The following is a 16,474-nucleotide window of genomic DNA, read 5'->3' on the forward strand; positions in this document are numbered from 1 at the left end:
TGTATCACTCCAGTCTCTGTCTTCACATCATCTTCTTCTCTGTGTCTCTGTGTGTCCTCTCCTCTTCTTATAAGGACACTAGTCATCGGATTTAGAAGCCACCCTAGATCCAGGATTTCACCTCAAGCTCTTTCACTAGTAACATCTTCAAAGGCCCTCTTTCCAAATAAGGTCACATTCTGAGGTTCCTGGTGGACATGAATTTGGGGGGAGACACTATTTAACCCACTGCCTGGTGGTCCCATCAAAGGATAAATCAGGGTGGCCAATTCCCCACCACAGGGTGATGGGGATCTCCAGCCCTTATGCCTTGACCCCTTCTCTCTCCCCAGCAATCGGGCTCTTTGCCTCCATGGCCACAGTGCTCCTAGGAGGGATCCGGGCATCCAGCCTGCTCTTCCGGGGGCTCCTGTGGGACGTAGCACAGTCTCCTATTGGCTTCTTTGAGCGGACGCCCATTGGGAACCTGCTGAACCGCTTCTCCAAAGAGACAGACATAGTAGATGTGGACATCCCAGACAAGCTCCGCTCTCTACTGATGTATGCCTTCGGACTCCTGGAGGTTGCCCTCGTGGTGACAGTGACCACCCCTCTGGCTGTCGTGGCCATCCTGCCACTGCTGCTCCTCTATGCCGGGTTTCAGGTAAGGGGAGGTTGGAGAGGCTCCTGGGGCCAGCCAAGGTCACCTCCACCAGTCCCCTGTTTCTGGGCAGGACTCAGTGTAAGAGGTTCTGCCCAGCTGGACATCTAGGAGCTGCCCCTAGAAGAATTCTTGGAGACAGAGACACCACGGTCTGTTTCTAACACTTACTCTCATCTCTGTCTCCCAAATGTTCACATCAAAGTTCTTAATGTCTAACAGTTTATCCTGCTGCTGTTGCTGAAATCAGCTATCTCTTCCTCAGTGATCTGGAAACCAAGAAGGCATTGCAAGCTCTCAGAGACCATTGTATTAGGCTTGACTCTTTCAGTTGCCAGAACCAGAGACCAACTTAAATTAGCTTAAACACAAGAACAGAATTTAATGGCTTATGCTCCCAGGGTGCAGGGGGTCAGCTCTCACTAGGACGCTGTCACTCTTTCCATATCTTCCCTCAGTGGGTCTTGAAGTGTCGTATCAGACCCGCAGCATCAGTTTCCCCTGGGAACTAGTTAGAAATGCACATTCTCAGGCCCCATTCAAGACCTACTGACTCAGATACTATGGAGCTGCGGCCCAGAAATCTGGGTTTTAATGAACCTTCCAGGTAATTCTGATCCATGCTAATATTTAAGAACTGGCTCAGCTCTGCTTGGCCTAATTTTGCACACACTCCTTTTCCAGGGGCAGGTCTGATGGCCCCCTTGCAACCCTATACTCACAGCCTCCCACCTCAGCAAGCCCCGACACAAAGCAACTTTTCTCCAGCTCAGCGTTCACACATCCATCCCAGGGAAGATTCTGATTGGCCTTTCATGAGGCATGTGTCATCCCTGAGCTCATCACTGTGACCAAAGGAATAGTTTACTCTGCCTAGCAGGGCTGTGTCCTGTGACTACCTCCGTGATCAGGTCTCATGATTGACAGCCAACCCCCCATCCCCACCAAGGAAATCAGAAGTAGAAGAAACCATGGTAGCCAGACAAAAATCAGAAGTAGAAAAAACAAAACAAAACATGGTAGTCAGATAAAAACCATGGCCATCACTGCCCTCCACAACTATCCCAAGTCTTTTCTATAGCCTCCTGACCTGGGGGAGGAACTGCTTCTCTAGAGCTTTGGAGTCGGACAGAGATGTGTTTGAATCCAGGTCCTGCCACTTGCTTGCTATAGAGGCTTAGACCAGCTGCTTAATCCCTCTGAGCCTCTGGTGTTCTTACCTGTAAACTGTGAACAACACTAATGCCCATCTCACAATGACTGAATACTGCAGTTGACCCTTGAACAATGTGGGGATTGGGGGCACTGACCCTCCTTGCAATTAAAAATCTGCTTAGAAGTCATAGTTAGCCCTCTATACACAGTTCCTCCATATCCACAGATTCAACCAAGTGCAGAATGTAGTACTGTAGTATTTACTATTGAAAAATATCCACAAATAAGTGGACCTGTGCAGTTCAAACCCATGTTGTTCGAGGGTCAACTGTATTTGGAAAGAGCCTGGCATGCAGCCTGGGTGATCAGCAAATGCAGATTCCTTCCTGCCTGCCAGCTGCACACAACTTCCAACCTCAAACCAAATAACAATATATATTGTTTGTACATCATTGTGTTCCCAGCACCTGGCATGTAACCTTCGAGTTAAGTGAATGAATTTGACTTGTCAAGCTGCCTTCCTTGCCCTTTGTGGCTTTGTTTCCACAATGACTGGCCCTAAGTGAAGCAGTTGGCTTTAGAGCTGAGAATGAGATATTTACTATAGACTAGGGGTTTCTCCATCCTGGCTGTACGTGAGAATCACCCGAAGGCTTTTTAAAAATTCCAAGGCCAAGGTGATGCCACCAGAGATTCTGATTCAATAGTTCAGGGGTGAGGCACTGGGAGTTTTTGAAGATTCTCAGATGATTTTTAAAAAGACCCATGGAACTCTGATTCTACAAGGAAATTGGAGCCCAGAGAAGAGAAGCCACTGACCCAAGTTTACACAGCAAGCTGGTAACAGAGCTCCCTATGCTTCTCAAACTGTCTCTCTGTGTTTGTGACCTCTCTGCTCCCCACTGTCCCACTTCAGAGCCTGTATGTGGCCAGCTCATGCCAGCTCAGACGCCTGGAATCAGCCAGGTACTCATCCGTGTGTTCCCATGTGGCCGAGACATTCCAGGGTGGAGCAGTGGTCAGGGCCTTCCGGGTCCAGGGCTGCTTCGTGGCTCAGAACGACGCACACATGGATGAAAGCCAGAAAGTCAGTTTCCCGCGGCTGGTGGCTGACAGGTAGGAAGGGGGCAGAGAAGAACCTATAATCCTGTGTCTCCAGAGGATGAGACCTAAGGTCATACTGTGTGGTCAGAGAGGTCAAGTGGCCTGCTCAAGATCACACAGCAAGTCGAGGGTAAAGCAGAGCCTAGATCCCACGGGTGCACATGGTTCACAGTGTGAGCAGATGGACCTTGGCCTGAGGGATCCCCAACAGCAGGTGAGCAGGAAGTACAGGTGTCAGCAAAAGGGAAGAAGCCTCTGTTGCCAGGCCACTAGACCAGCCTCTGTTGCCTTGGTGACAAAGGAGTTACATAAGCATCCTCAGCCTCCTTTTGGTACTAAGCAAGAATAAGAACACAAGCTTTGAGCGCAGACAGACACAGGTGCAAATCCCAGCTCTGCAACTTACTAGCTGGATGATCTTGGGCAAGTCACATAACCTCTCTGAGCCTCATTTGTCAGTGAGTTTGCAGTCATGGAGTGGCTACTGAGATTAAACAAATACACTCATAGCTAATCCTTGTAATGTGCTTACCACATGCCCAGCACAGTCCTCAGCATCCTCTGTGGATTAACTTATTTAATCCTGTTAACAACTCCACCAGGCAGAGACTCTTTTATAGATGATGAATCTTAGGCACAGAGAGATTTAGGAACTTGCCCAGGGCCACACTGCAAATACATGGTGGAGTGAGGATTTGAATCCAGTCAGTCTGGTGCCAGAGTGTGGAGAGGGTCAAGCACACAGTGGGTGTGAATTCAAAAAATGTCAGTTCCTTCCTTCTTTCTGCCCAGTTCCCCAGCCAGCTGGGTCTATGAGGCCCTGTAGCTGTGGGCAGTGTCTCAATGCCATATGCCTTCTGGGTGACCTGCCCTGCCCCTTCCTGGGGTCCTAGCCTAGGGAGGAGGGACCTTACAAACATTTAGGAAGCACCTACTTTGTGGAAGGGTCAATGATTTCTGCGCCATATATGGTGGGTGTATCTCATTTAATCCGCACAACTATAATTAGCCAGACATTACTTCATCCCACGGATGGGTAAACTGGGGTTCGGAGAAGTGAAGGGACTCCCCCAGGGTCAGCCATCTAGGAAGTGGCAGACCCTCAGTCAGGCAAATGTGGCTTCCAATCCTGGTGTTTGTTGTGTTTGTGGACTTGGGCAAGTACCTAACCCTTCTGAGTCCTGGTGTCCTCATCTGTCAAATGGGGACAACAGTCCTCCCATCGTGGGGTTGTTAAGAGGACTAGGTGTTATATGCAGTGAAGCCCAGAGTTCCCTGAAGACAGGGATTTTTATCTGTTTGGTTTGCGGCTGTGTCCCCAGCATCTCCAGCATGCATGGCACACAGTAGGTGCTGAATACATATCTGCTGAATGAATGGTCAAGTAGGAGTTCAATAAAAGGAAAAAGAAGTAGGAATTCAATTTCCTTATCCATTCAATATATATTTGTTGAGAACCTACTACGTGCTCAGTCCTATGCTGGGTCCTGGGGACAGAGCCATGAACAAGACAAAGTTGATGGACTTCCCTGGTGGTGCAGTAGTTAAGAATCCGCCTGCCAGTGCAGGGGACACAGGTTCGAGCCCTGGTCCGGTAAGATCCCACATGACGCGGACCAACTAAGCCCGTGGGCCACAACTACCGAAGCCCACGCGCCTAGAGCCCGTGCTCCGCAACAAGAGAAGCCACGGCAAAGAGAAGCCCACGCATCTCAACAAAGAGTGGCCCCCACTTGCTGCAACTAGAGAAAGCCCACGCACAGCAACGAAGACCCAACGCAGCCAAAAATGAAATATTAATTAATTAATTAATTAATTAAAAAAAGACAAAGTTGCTGCCCTCATGGAGCTCATGAGATCATGAGCCTGCTGATGGAGGCCGACAGTCAAGGACTGATTAACTAGTTTAGTTATACAGAGTGATAAAAGGGAGGAGTGGTCCTGAGGGCTCTCTGAGGAGGTGATGCTTGAGCTGGTTGTGTGAGGGTAAGATGTTGGCCACGTGAAGATGGAGGTCGGATTCAGGCAGGGGGAACACAGGGGACATGGCTTGGCATAGCCTGGGGACAGAAAAGTGGCAGCACAGCAGAGCTTACTTGAGCACCTACTGTGTGCCAGGCCCTGAGCTGGGCACAGGTGAGACAGGACAGCATTGGCCTCCCCCCACTCCAAGCTCAGGTGGGGCCTGGGTGTGGAGGAGACCGTTGCCGGGACCCCATGGGCACTGAAGCCGGCACACTGTCCAGGCCTTGTGCCCAGCAAGGCAGGTAGCGCAGAGAGGCCCCACTGATCCCACTCTTACCTGTCCTCTCGCAGGTGGCTCGCTTCCAACCTGGAGCTCGTGGGGAACGGGCTGGTGTTTGCGGCCGCCCTGTGCGCAGTCCTGAGCAAGGCCCACCTCAGTCCCGGCCTCGTGGGCTTCTCTGTCTCAGCCGCCCTGCAGGTACTTCCGACACCCCAACCTGGGCTCTGGGGTGAGGGCAGAATGGACACAGACCTCTGCCGGTGGGACCTTCAAGGACCTGAGTCCAAACTACCAACCAGTGAGGAAGACACGGCTCTCTGCAAGAGCCTAGGCTGGACCTCGGGCGAGACTCTTCTTCCCTCTCGGGGCCTTGGTGTGCTCCTCTGAAAAATGGGCAGTAATCCCTTCACTTCAGATACTATAAAGACTCATTGAGATAAAGTAGACAGAGTCCATTTCCAGTGCCTTGTTAACATTCTGTTAACTATTAATAACAATATTTAATGTCAGGTTATGTCATCTGTAAAGGAAAAAAATATATATATATACATATATGTAAGTAGCATTCATTATGAATGAGACATTGTTCTAAGAGCTTTGTAAGTATTAGCTCATTTAATCCTGCCCACAACCCCACCAGGGGTACTATTACTGTCCTCATTTTACAGTTGAGGCAACTAAGCTTAAGGATAAAGCAAGTAACATGACTGGGGGGAGGGTGCTTTTCTTTTGCATGGCCCAGAAGACCTCTCTGAGAAGGGGGCTTGAGATCTGTGGCCTAAAGGAAGTGGGGGAATAGGGGAGGAGCAGTCCTGGTGGAGGGAACAGCAGGAGGAAAGGCCCTGGGATGGCGGGAGGGGCGCGACTGGTGTGTTAGAGGAACAACAAGAAAGCGGTGGGTGTGGCTGGAGAGAGTGTGAGGACAAAACTGGAGGGAAATGAGGTTGGGAAGGGGTGGGGGCAGGGCGAGCAGGCCCTGGGGAGGAGCTTGGCGTGGTTGCAAGTGGGAAATCAGTGTTAAGTGGAGGGAAACCTCTCTGAATGGAAGTCATTGGGCTGGATCCTGCTGGGTGTCCTTGAGAGGGCCACACACCTTCTCTGGTCCTGTCTCCCTACCTGTTTCAAGAAGGGTTGGATAAGCTGATGTCCGAGGGCTCCTTTCTGGTCCATATACTCCAGTTCAACTAAAGGAAAAGAGGGATCCTTGTGGCTACAGCCAAATTCTGCCCCCTTGTCTGCCCCGGGTCCCGCCTCCCAGCCCCTACCTCACCTGTGGGGTGGCCTTGCTGAAGGTGTCCTGAGGTGTCTTCTCGAACCAGGTGACCCAGACGCTGCAGTGGGCTGTTCGCAGCTGGACAGACCTGGAGAGCAGCATCGTGTCGGTGGAACGATTGAGGGACTACGCCCAGACGCCCAAGGAGGTGATGGGCAAGAGATGGAGGGGGAGCGGGCACCACCCAGGACGTACAGCAGAGCACGGTGGACCCATGTTGACATCTGCCACCGGCTTTAGAGCCCCCACCACTGCAGACTGCAGTCACAGCCAAGGTGGCAGGAATGGTTAAGAGGGTAGGGTCTGAGACGAGGTCAAATCCTGGTTCCTCTGAATGGCAAGGCAGGGCACTCTGAGTGACAGGGGACCAGGAGTAACAGCAACATGACAGTAACATAACAGCAGCTTGATAGCAACATTATAGAAACATAACAGCAGCACAACAGTAACATGGTAGCACTACTGAAACATAATAGCAGGAACAGTAGAGAAACATAGCAGCAACATAACAGTGCTGGGTGTACTAGGAGGTCATCCCCACAATAAAGGACTTCATACAGTGTCTGGCACACCGCAAACATTCAGTACATGTCCACCACTCTAATTAGCCCCATTTCACAGATGGGGAAACCAAGGTTCAAGGGAGTGGAGTGACCTGTTCAAGGTCACAGGAATAGCAGATGGCAGCACTGGTCTCCCCACTGCACAGACTTGCCCTTTTCACTAAAAGGAGAGTGTCTACCTCTACTAGCGAAAGAGAGAATATTATTTGAAAATTAATAATGGCTAATAACAACAATAGATAAAGAGTAGCCAACACCATTATTTTTTTATTTTCACTATACCAAATATTATTTGTTTTTAGCCTTGCTGCATTCCATGCCCCATAACAACCCTGTAAAATAGCAGTAAATAAGCCCACTTTACAGAAGAGGAAACTGAGGGTAAGAGAGGAAGGCCCTTTTGTGAGAAGCCTGGAGAAAGGCTCCTCTGACCCAGTGTCCCCTCCTGCCCTAGGCACCCTGGAGGCCGGCCACCTGTGCAGCCCAGCCCCCCTGGCCTCGTGGGGGGCAGATCGAGTTCCGGGACTTTGGGCTGAGATACCGACCCGAGCTCCCGCTGGCCGTGCGGGGAGTGTCCTTCAAGATCCACGCAGGAGAGAAGGTGAGCGGCTCACCTACAACTTCCTCCTTGTGGTGGCCAGGCCACAGGGCGGCTGGAGAGGCCTCAGGGCCATGGCCAGGCTGGGCATCACCCAGGGTCCAGGTCCTGAGCACCAGCTGCCTGCTCCACGTCCTCACCTCAGGTCCCCCAGTCTTCAGACCCACCACACCCTAAATGGAACTTATCATCTTCCCCAAACCTGCTTCCATCTTGGTGAAACCCACCCACCTTGGTGTCCCAGATGAGGAGGCGTCACCCCAACTTCTTTCTTCTTTCTCTATCATTAGTTGAACACCTACTATGTTCTGGGTGAGGTGCTGAATGTTCCACATACTTATCCAGTTTGCATGGGCTCAGTTCCTTGCTTTGCCATGCCTGACCTTGGACAAGTCACTGCATGCCTTGCTCTCAGTTTCCCATCTGTAAAATGGGAATAATAATGTCAACCTCATAGAGTTGTTGAGAAGTTTACCTGGGTTAATACATAGAAACTGCCTGGAACAGTGCCTGGCACATAGCAAATGCTACAGAAGTGCTCACCAATGCTTTTATTCATTATTATTTGCATTTTCACTCTGACAACACCCCTAATATCACCTCATTTACAGATGATTAGTCAGGCTGCTTCATTGAATCCTTTTCTGCCCTCCCCACCTGGTGACACTTCCTCCCTGCCCTCCCCTCCACTGCTCCAGGCCCTCAGCTTCCTGTTTCACCCCCTCCAATCTATTCTCCTGTGATCTTGATTTGAGCATGTCATTTACCTGCTCCAGACCTTCCTCCCTCTCCCAGCTTCCTTCTGGTAAAGCCCAAACTCCTGAGCTTGGCATTCAATGCCCTTTCTCCACTTCATTCATTGCCCTGCCAGGGCTTAGCCAACATTTGTGGAGCAGCAGCCTCTGGGCCAGGTGGGTACATGGTGCTGCCCTCGAGGAGCTTACAGGCTAGCAGTTGGTGTGGTTCACCTGGAATCTTCCCCCTCCCTGAACTCCTAGTCATCCTTCAAGATTCCACTCAAGTATCTTCTCCTCCATGAAGCCTTCTCTGATTACCCCCATCAACTCCCATCCCAGGCAACATGAACAGCAGCACCTCCATGCTTACCTCCATTGCTGCAGGGCCAGCGCCTGATTATAGAGAGTGCTTGTTCATCACACTGTATTTAAGTTTACTCAGGTGCACTATTTCCAAGACCAGATGGTGAGCCCTTTGGAGCAAGGACTCCTTAATTTCTGTATTCCTGGTGCCTAAAAGAGTGCCGGTCATACAATGGGCGACACACATGCTTCGTTCACTTATTAAACAGTGTTGAACCCCCACCAAGTGTCAAGGAAGGATGGGGGATGGATAGAAAGATGGGCAGATAGATGGAAGGACGAAGGATGGATGGCTGGGATTGGGGGCTGGATGGAAAGAAGAAAGAGGCATGGATGGAAGGATGAATGGATGGATAGGATGGAGTGGAAGAAAGGGTGAGAGATGGAAGGCAGGATAGGAATATGGTTGGAAGGATGGTGTGTGAAAGGAAGGATGAAGGACCGAGGGAAGGATGAGGGTATGGATGGAAGGAGGGGGATGGAGGGAAGTGTGAGGGAGGGATGGGTAGAAGGAAGGGGGATTCATAGAAGGATGGGACATAAACAGAATGATGGAAGGGAAGATGAGGGGTGATGGAGGGGGTGTGGATGGAAGGAAGGGGAAGGATGAAGGAATAGGAGGAAGGGTGGGGAAGTGGATGAAAAGATGGGAGAGGTGTATCAGGATGAGGGGAAGATAGAGAAGAATGCACAGACAGAAGGCTGGATGGATTGATGAATGGATATATGGACAGGTGGACAGATGGACAGATAGCAGGATGGATGCTCAAAGGATGATGGATAGATGGATGGGTCTTGGGTGCAGGGGAAACATCTAGCAAAGACATGCCCAGGAACCCTGTGGGCTATGGCCTGCCTTCTTCTGGCCAGGCCTGGTCAGAATGGGCCTTACTCCCCCATCCCCCGGCAGGTGGGCATCGTTGGCAGGACAGGGGCAGGAAAGTCCTCCCTGGCCGGGGGCCTGCTGCGGCTCCTAGAGGCGGCTGAGGGCGGGATATGGATCGACGGGGTCCCCATCGCCCAAGTGGGGCTGCACACACTTCGGTCCAGGATCACCATCATCCCCCAGGTGAGGCCTGGGGAGGGGTGGGCAGAGGTGGGAGGAGGGGGAGAGGTGGGAGGCATGGCTGGCCCTGCTCTGACCCACTGTCCCTCCCGGCCAGGACCCCATCCTGTTCCCCGGCTCTTTGCGAATGAACCTCGACATGCTACACGAGCACTCGGACGAAGCCATCTGGGCGGCCCTGGAGACGGTGCAGCTCAGAGCCACAGTGGCCAGCCTGCCGGGCCAGCTGCACTACGAGTGTGCCGACCAAGGTGACAACCTGAGGTAGGGTCGCCGCACTCCAGCCAGACCCTGTGAGGTGCTGGGGGAGAGGCAGGTGTGGCCAAGCCCCCCCCCCCAGGGTAATATGCCCTGGAAGTCACCTCCCCACATAGGATGATCAACCCCATTCTATTCCTAATCACAGCACAAATCCCATCCTTCATCAGCCATTGCAAACTCCAACACAATCTCTGAATAGCAAGAGATATTTTTTCTTTTTCCTAAATTTGTTTCTAAATTTATTTGGTGGTAAAACTCAACCTCTAATGACACAAGGCTACTTCTGGCCTGTATTTATCTCACTCGGCATTTATTTTGCTGCAAAAATATTGTGTTTGATATTGGGTGCTAACCCCACGCTCACTGGGGTTGTCAAGTAACATAGGGTGTACGCCTTTAAAAGCTTTAAGAAATTGTAGTAAAATACACATATCATCTTAACCATTTTTTAGTGTTCAGTTCCATAGTGTTAAGTACATTCACATCATTGTGCAATAAACCTCCAGAACTTTTTCATTTTGTCAAACCGAAACTCTGTAGCCATTAAACAACAATTCTCTGTTCTTCCCTCCCACCAGCCCCCATTTCACTTTGTTTCTCTAGGTACTTCATTTAGGTGGAATATTATAGTATTTGTCTTTTTGTGACTGGCTTATCTCACACAGCATAATGTCCTCCATGTTTATCCATGATGTAACATGTGCCAGAATTTCCTCCATTTTTAAGGCTGAATAATATTCCATTGTATGGATAGACCACATTTTTCTTATCCGTTCATCCATTGATGGACGCTTGGGTTGTTTCTACCTTTTGGCTATTGTGAATAGTGCTGCTGTGAACACAGATGTACAGGTGTGTGCCTTTTTAAGAGTCAAGACATTCTGGATTCTAAAACCCACCTGACCCAGAAGATGTTACGGTGAGGGACCGTGGGTGGTAACGGCACTAGAGGGGCAGTAGGGCTTGGTAGCCAGGAGCATAGACATAGTTGTAGGATCTTGGGCAGGTTACTTAATCTTCAGTGCCTCAGTTTCCTTATCTGTAAAATGGGAATAATAGTTAGAACCTGCCTATCTGTGCAAGGATTAAATGAGTGCTATGTGTAAAGTTGTTCAAACAGTGCCTGGCATGTAAGAAATATTCATTTCAATATTCATTTTAATCCTCAAAGCTGCACTTTCACTAATCCCATATCACAGAGTTGGAATCTGAGGCTTGAGAGTTGCCAACTCACCTACCCCATAAATGGTGAGTCTGGAGCAAAGCCCAGGCACCTGACACCCACATGGCCGTAGTAGGTCCTGGTTCCCTAAAGGGTTTACTCTTGAGAGGAAGCTGAACATGGCAGGAAACAGCCCCAAACACCCTTGAGTCTCCAAGCTCTGGGGGCTCACTGACTGTGTGACCTTGACTCTCAACTTCCTCATCTGTAACTGAGTAAAAGCAGGGTTTACTCTGTGACATGCATGGCTTTTATATGATTTGTCTTATCCTCACAACCCAGTGAGGGAGGACTCATTGACACAATACCTACCTTTGTGGTCTTTATGAGTTAATATACATAAGCATATAGGATGTGTCTGGCACATAGTGAAGACCATAGAATAGAAACAGAGATAGCCATTGCACAGATGGGGCAACTGAGGCCCAGAGGGTTTCAATGACTTGCCTAATGTCACTCTGCTCAAAAATGGCAGGATGGGGATTCCTACCAGCTCTGTAGACTAGGGACCCACGTCTGGGGACACACAGGCACACATCCCCCACTCCCTCAGCTGCCATGAGGACACATTTGTGGGCACCCCCTGCAGGTCAGTCCTGATGTGCAAACATCTGGCCTGTCCCACTCATTCCCAGCCTAGGCCAGAAGCAGCTCCTGTGTCTGGCACGTGCCCTTCTCCGGAAAACCCAGATCCTCATCCTGGACGAGGCCACGGCTGCTGTGGACCCGGGGACGGAGCGCCAGATGCAGGCCGCCCTGGGAAGCTGGTTTGCGCAGTGCACGGTACTACTCATCGCCCACCGCCTGCGCTCCGTGCTGGACTGTGCCAGGTAAGCCCCCACACCCCACCCCACGCAGCTGGTGCCCAGGGCGCCCCTGCAGGCAGAGGAAGGCATCAGGGTTTAGGGCTGGAAGGGCACTGGAATAGATTATGAAGTGCCCGTTGTACAGGTGGCAAGACTGATGCCCACAGGGGAAGGATAAGCCCGAAGACACATGCCCAGCAGAGGCTTCCAACTGGGCCGTCGGGGTCAGTAAGCCGCGTGGAAAGCCAGACTCGCTTAGAGCAGACACGCTGGGCATTCAGAGCAGCCAAGACCCTGGGCTGGGGTCCAAAGAGCTGGCTGTGTCCCTCTCCCTTGCAGGGTGCTGGTCATGGACGAGGGGCAGGTGGCAGAGAGCGGCAGCCCGGCCCAGCTGCTGGCCCAGAGGGGCCTGTTTTACAGGCTGGCGCAGGAATCAGGCCTGGTCTGAGCCCAGCCCCTGGATCCTCCTCCCATCCCACCAACCCGGAGAGTCTGCCAGGCCCTGGAGACACAGTGACCCGGGGTCATCAGTGGCCCCGTGGAATTGAGTCTAGACCCCTCTCTGCTCTCTGGGAGGAGAAAATGCCCGATCACCACAGACCCAAGAGGACACAGCAACCCGCAGGTCGGCCTGATCAGGGCTCATCCAGCCCCATCTACCCTGGAGCCAAAGTCGACAGCAGCTCTCTGCCCTGGCTGCCCACTGGACTCACCTGGGGGCCCCAAAAAACTGCCTGTGCCCAGGCTCCACCATAGACCAATGAAATGAGAATCCCTGGGGCTGGGGCTGGAACAATGGTGTGTGTACCTTTTACAGAGTAACCTTTTATTTTGAGATGATTGTGGATTGATAAGCAGTAAAAAATAATCCAGAAAACTCCTTGTGTACCCTTTACTACTTTTCCCCAATAATAACATTTTTTGAAGTATAGTTGATTGACAATGTGATAATTACTGCTGTACAGTGAAGTGATTCAGTTATACATACATATACATTCTTTTTAAAAATATTCTTTTCCACTATGGTTTGTCATAGGATATGGAATATAGTTCCCTGTGCTCTACAGCAGGACCTTGTTGTTTATCCATTCCATATATAAAAGCTTACATCTGCTAACCCCAACCTCCCGCTCCATCCCTCCCCCTTGGCAGAGTCTGTTCTCTATGTCCATGATTCTGTTTCACAGATGGGTTCATGTGTGTCATACTTTAGATTCCACATATAAGTGATACCATATGGTATTTGTCTTTCTCTTTCTGACTTACTTCACTTAGTATGATAATCTCTAGTTGCATCCATGTTGACACAAATTCTTTGTTATGGCTGAGTAATATTCCCTTGTATATATGTACCACATCTTTTTTTATCCATTTATCTGTCGATGGACATTTAGGTTGTTTCCATGTCTTGGCTATTGTGAATAGTGCTGCTATGAACATGGGGGTACATGTATCTTTTTGAATTACAGTTTTGTCCAGACATACACTCAGGAGTGGGAATGCTGGATCATATGGTAATTTTATTTTTAGTTTTCTGAGGAACCTCCATACTGTTTTCCACAGTGGCTGCACCTACTTACATTCCCACCAACAGTGTAGGAAGGTTCCCTTTTCTCCACATCCTCTCCAGCATTTGTTATTTGTAAACTTTTTAATGATGGCCATTCTGCCTGGTGTGAGGTGGTACCTCGTAGTTTTGATTTGCATTTCTCTAATATTTAGCAATGTTGAGCATCTTTTCACGTGCCTATTGGCCATTTGTATTTCTTCTCTGGAGAAATGTCTATTTAGGTCTTCTGCCCATTTTTGGATTGGGTTGTTTTGGGTTTTTTTGTTGAGTTGTATGAGCTGTTTGTATATTTTGGAAATTAAGCCCTTGTTGGCTGCAGCATTTGCAAATGTTTTCTCCATTCTGCAGGTTGTCTTCTCATTTTGCTTATGGTTTCCTTTGCTGTGCAAAAGCTTGTAAATTGATTAGGTCCCATTTGTTCATTTTTGTTTTCATTTCTATTGCCTTGGGAGACTGACCTAAGAAAACATAGGTACAATTGATGTCAGAGAATGTTTCGCCTATGTTCTCTTCTAGAAGTTTTATGGTGTCATGTCTTATGTTTAAGTCTTAAGCCGTTTTATTTTTGTACATGATGAGAGGATGTGTTCTAACTTCATTGATTTACATGCAGCTGTCCAACTTTCCCAGTACCACTTGCTGAAGACACTATTTTTCCCATTGTATACTCTTACCTCCTTTGTTGAAGATTAATCGGCTGTAGGTGTGTGGGTTTATTTCTGGGCTCTCTATTCTGCTCCATTGATCCATATGTCTGTTTTTGTGCCAGTACCATATTATTTTGATTACCGTAGCCTTGTAGTATTGTCTGATGTCTGGGCAATTATGCCTCCTGCTTTTTTTTCTTCAGGGTTGCTTTGGCAATTCTGGGTCTTTTATGGTTTCATATGAATTTGAGGATTATTTTTTTTCTAGTTCTGTGAAAAATGTCATGGGTAATTTGATAGGGATCACATTAAATCTACAGATTGCTTTGGGTGGTATGGCCATTTGAACAACATTAATTCTTCCAATCCAAGAGCATGGGATATCTTTCCATTTCTTTGAATCATCTTTAATTTTCTTTAATGTTTTATAGTTCTCGGCATATAAGTCTTTCACCTCCTTGGTAAGGTTTATTTCTAAGTATTTTATTTTGGGGGTTGTGATTTTAAGTTTTTTTTTTTACATTCCCTTTCTAATATTTCATTGTTGGTGTAAAGAAATGCAACTGTATGTGAATCTTGTATCCTACTACCTTGCTGAATTTATCAACTCTAGCAGTTTTGTGTGCAGTCTTTAGGGTTTTCTATATACCATATCATCTGCATATAATGAGTTTTACCTCTTCCCTTCCAATTTAGGTCCTTTTTCTTTTTCTTGTCTGATTGCTGTGGATAGGACTTCCAATACTATGTTGAATAGAAGAGGTGAGAGTGGGCATCCTTGTCTTGTTCCAGATTTTAGCAGGAAGGCTTTCAGCTTTTCATCATTGAGTATTATATTGGCTGTGGGTTTGTCATAAGTGGCTTTTATTATCTTGAGACATGTTCCCTCTATATGCACTTTGGTAAGAGTTTTTCTCACGAATGGATGTTGAATTTTGTCAAATGCTTTTTCTGCATCTACTGAGATGATCGTGTGGTTTTTGTCTTTTCTTTTGTTTACATGGCCTATCACATTGATTTACGTATGTTGAACCATCCTTGTGAACTTGGGTGAATCCCACTTTGTCAAATCCCACTTGGTTGTGATGTATGATCTTTTTTATGTGTTGCTGGATTTGGTTTGCTAATGTTTTGTTGAGAATTTTTGCATCTATATGCATCGAAGATATTGGCCTGTAATTTTCCTTTTTGGTGGTGTTTTTGTCTGGTTTTGGTATCAGGGTGATGGTGGCTTCACTGAATGTCTTTGGGAGTGTTCCCTCCTCTTCAATTTTTTGCAAGAGTTTGAGAAGGATGGGTGTGAGTTCTTCTTTGTATGTTTGGTAGAATTCACCTGAGAAACCAACAGTAACATCTTAAAAGATGACAGCTCAATATCACAATCAGGAAATTGACATTGGTACAATCCACCGATCCTGTTCAGATTCCCCAGTTTTACTTGTGCTCACTGGGTGTGTGTGTGTTTACTTCTATGTAATTGCATCATATGTACAGGTTCCTGCATCCACCACCACAGTCGGGATGCTGACTGCTTCCGTCTCCACATGGACCCCTCAAATTGCCATTCTGTAACCACACCCACCTCCCCCTGCCCTCACAACCACTGGTGTGGTCTCCAGCCCAAATGATTCCAACGTGCAGCCAGGACTGAGAACTGCTACTTCACCCTCATGCATGAGCTCCAGGGAGCATCATGTCTGAACAGATGCACAAGCCACAGCCCACACCAGGGAAGGGCCTCTCCAGGCACAAGCCCTCGCCCAGCACACAGTTCAATTCCAAAAGGGAGATGAGAAGAGCCAGGTCTTCTGGGCCCTACCGGGAGAATTTGCTCAGGATTTGGTACATTTCATCCATTTGTTAATGCAGGACTAAATCTGCTCCAGCAGCTGTTGGAACACGTAGGGTTTTTCTGGTTGCACTTCCACCCGCCAGGCACCATGGGGGAGACGCTGTTGGAAGGCTGAGGTCAGGGGTGGGTCAAGGTCCAGCGCTTGCTTCCATGAAGGTCAGTACACAGCGCACAAGGCTTGGGCCCATTTGTGACAGCGATCAGCATTCTAATAAAAATGGCTTCAGGAACCAGGAAAGAGGTGAGAGCCTGAAGTAGCCAAGCCTGAGGTCACAGGGACACAGCTGAAAAGGGCAGCGTGAGAAATGAGATAAATCCCTGGATCATAACTATGGCCGCCCAGGGGTCTGCACTGACCCCCGGCACTGCAGC

General features: G+C 48.9%; 1 protein-coding gene across 1 annotated transcript in view; it reads left to right on the forward strand.

Annotated features, from left to right (window-relative positions):
- Window positions 1-12,481, forward strand: part of ABCC6 (ATP binding cassette subfamily C member 6) — a 62,530-nt gene extending 50,049 nt beyond the window's left edge. The window contains exons 23-31 of the mRNA XM_060078038.1: window positions 333-643; window positions 2,712-2,911; window positions 5,216-5,342; window positions 6,464-6,565; window positions 7,435-7,581; window positions 9,589-9,747; window positions 9,842-10,008; window positions 11,863-12,057; window positions 12,373-12,481. Of these exons, the coding sequence (XP_059934021.1) occupies window positions 333-643; window positions 2,712-2,911; window positions 5,216-5,342; window positions 6,464-6,565; window positions 7,435-7,581; window positions 9,589-9,747; window positions 9,842-10,008; window positions 11,863-12,057; window positions 12,373-12,481 (1,517 nt within the window). The remainder of the gene's footprint in view (window positions 1-332; window positions 644-2,711; window positions 2,912-5,215; window positions 5,343-6,463; window positions 6,566-7,434; window positions 7,582-9,588; window positions 9,748-9,841; window positions 10,009-11,862; window positions 12,058-12,372) is intronic.
- Window positions 12,482-16,474: the final 3,993 nt, after the last annotated feature.

The sequence above is a fragment of the Mesoplodon densirostris genome, chromosome 16 (assembly GCF_025265405.1).
Source record: "Mesoplodon densirostris isolate mMesDen1 chromosome 16, mMesDen1 primary haplotype, whole genome shotgun sequence".
Lineage (NCBI taxonomy): Eukaryota > Metazoa > Chordata > Mammalia > Artiodactyla > Ziphiidae > Mesoplodon > Mesoplodon densirostris.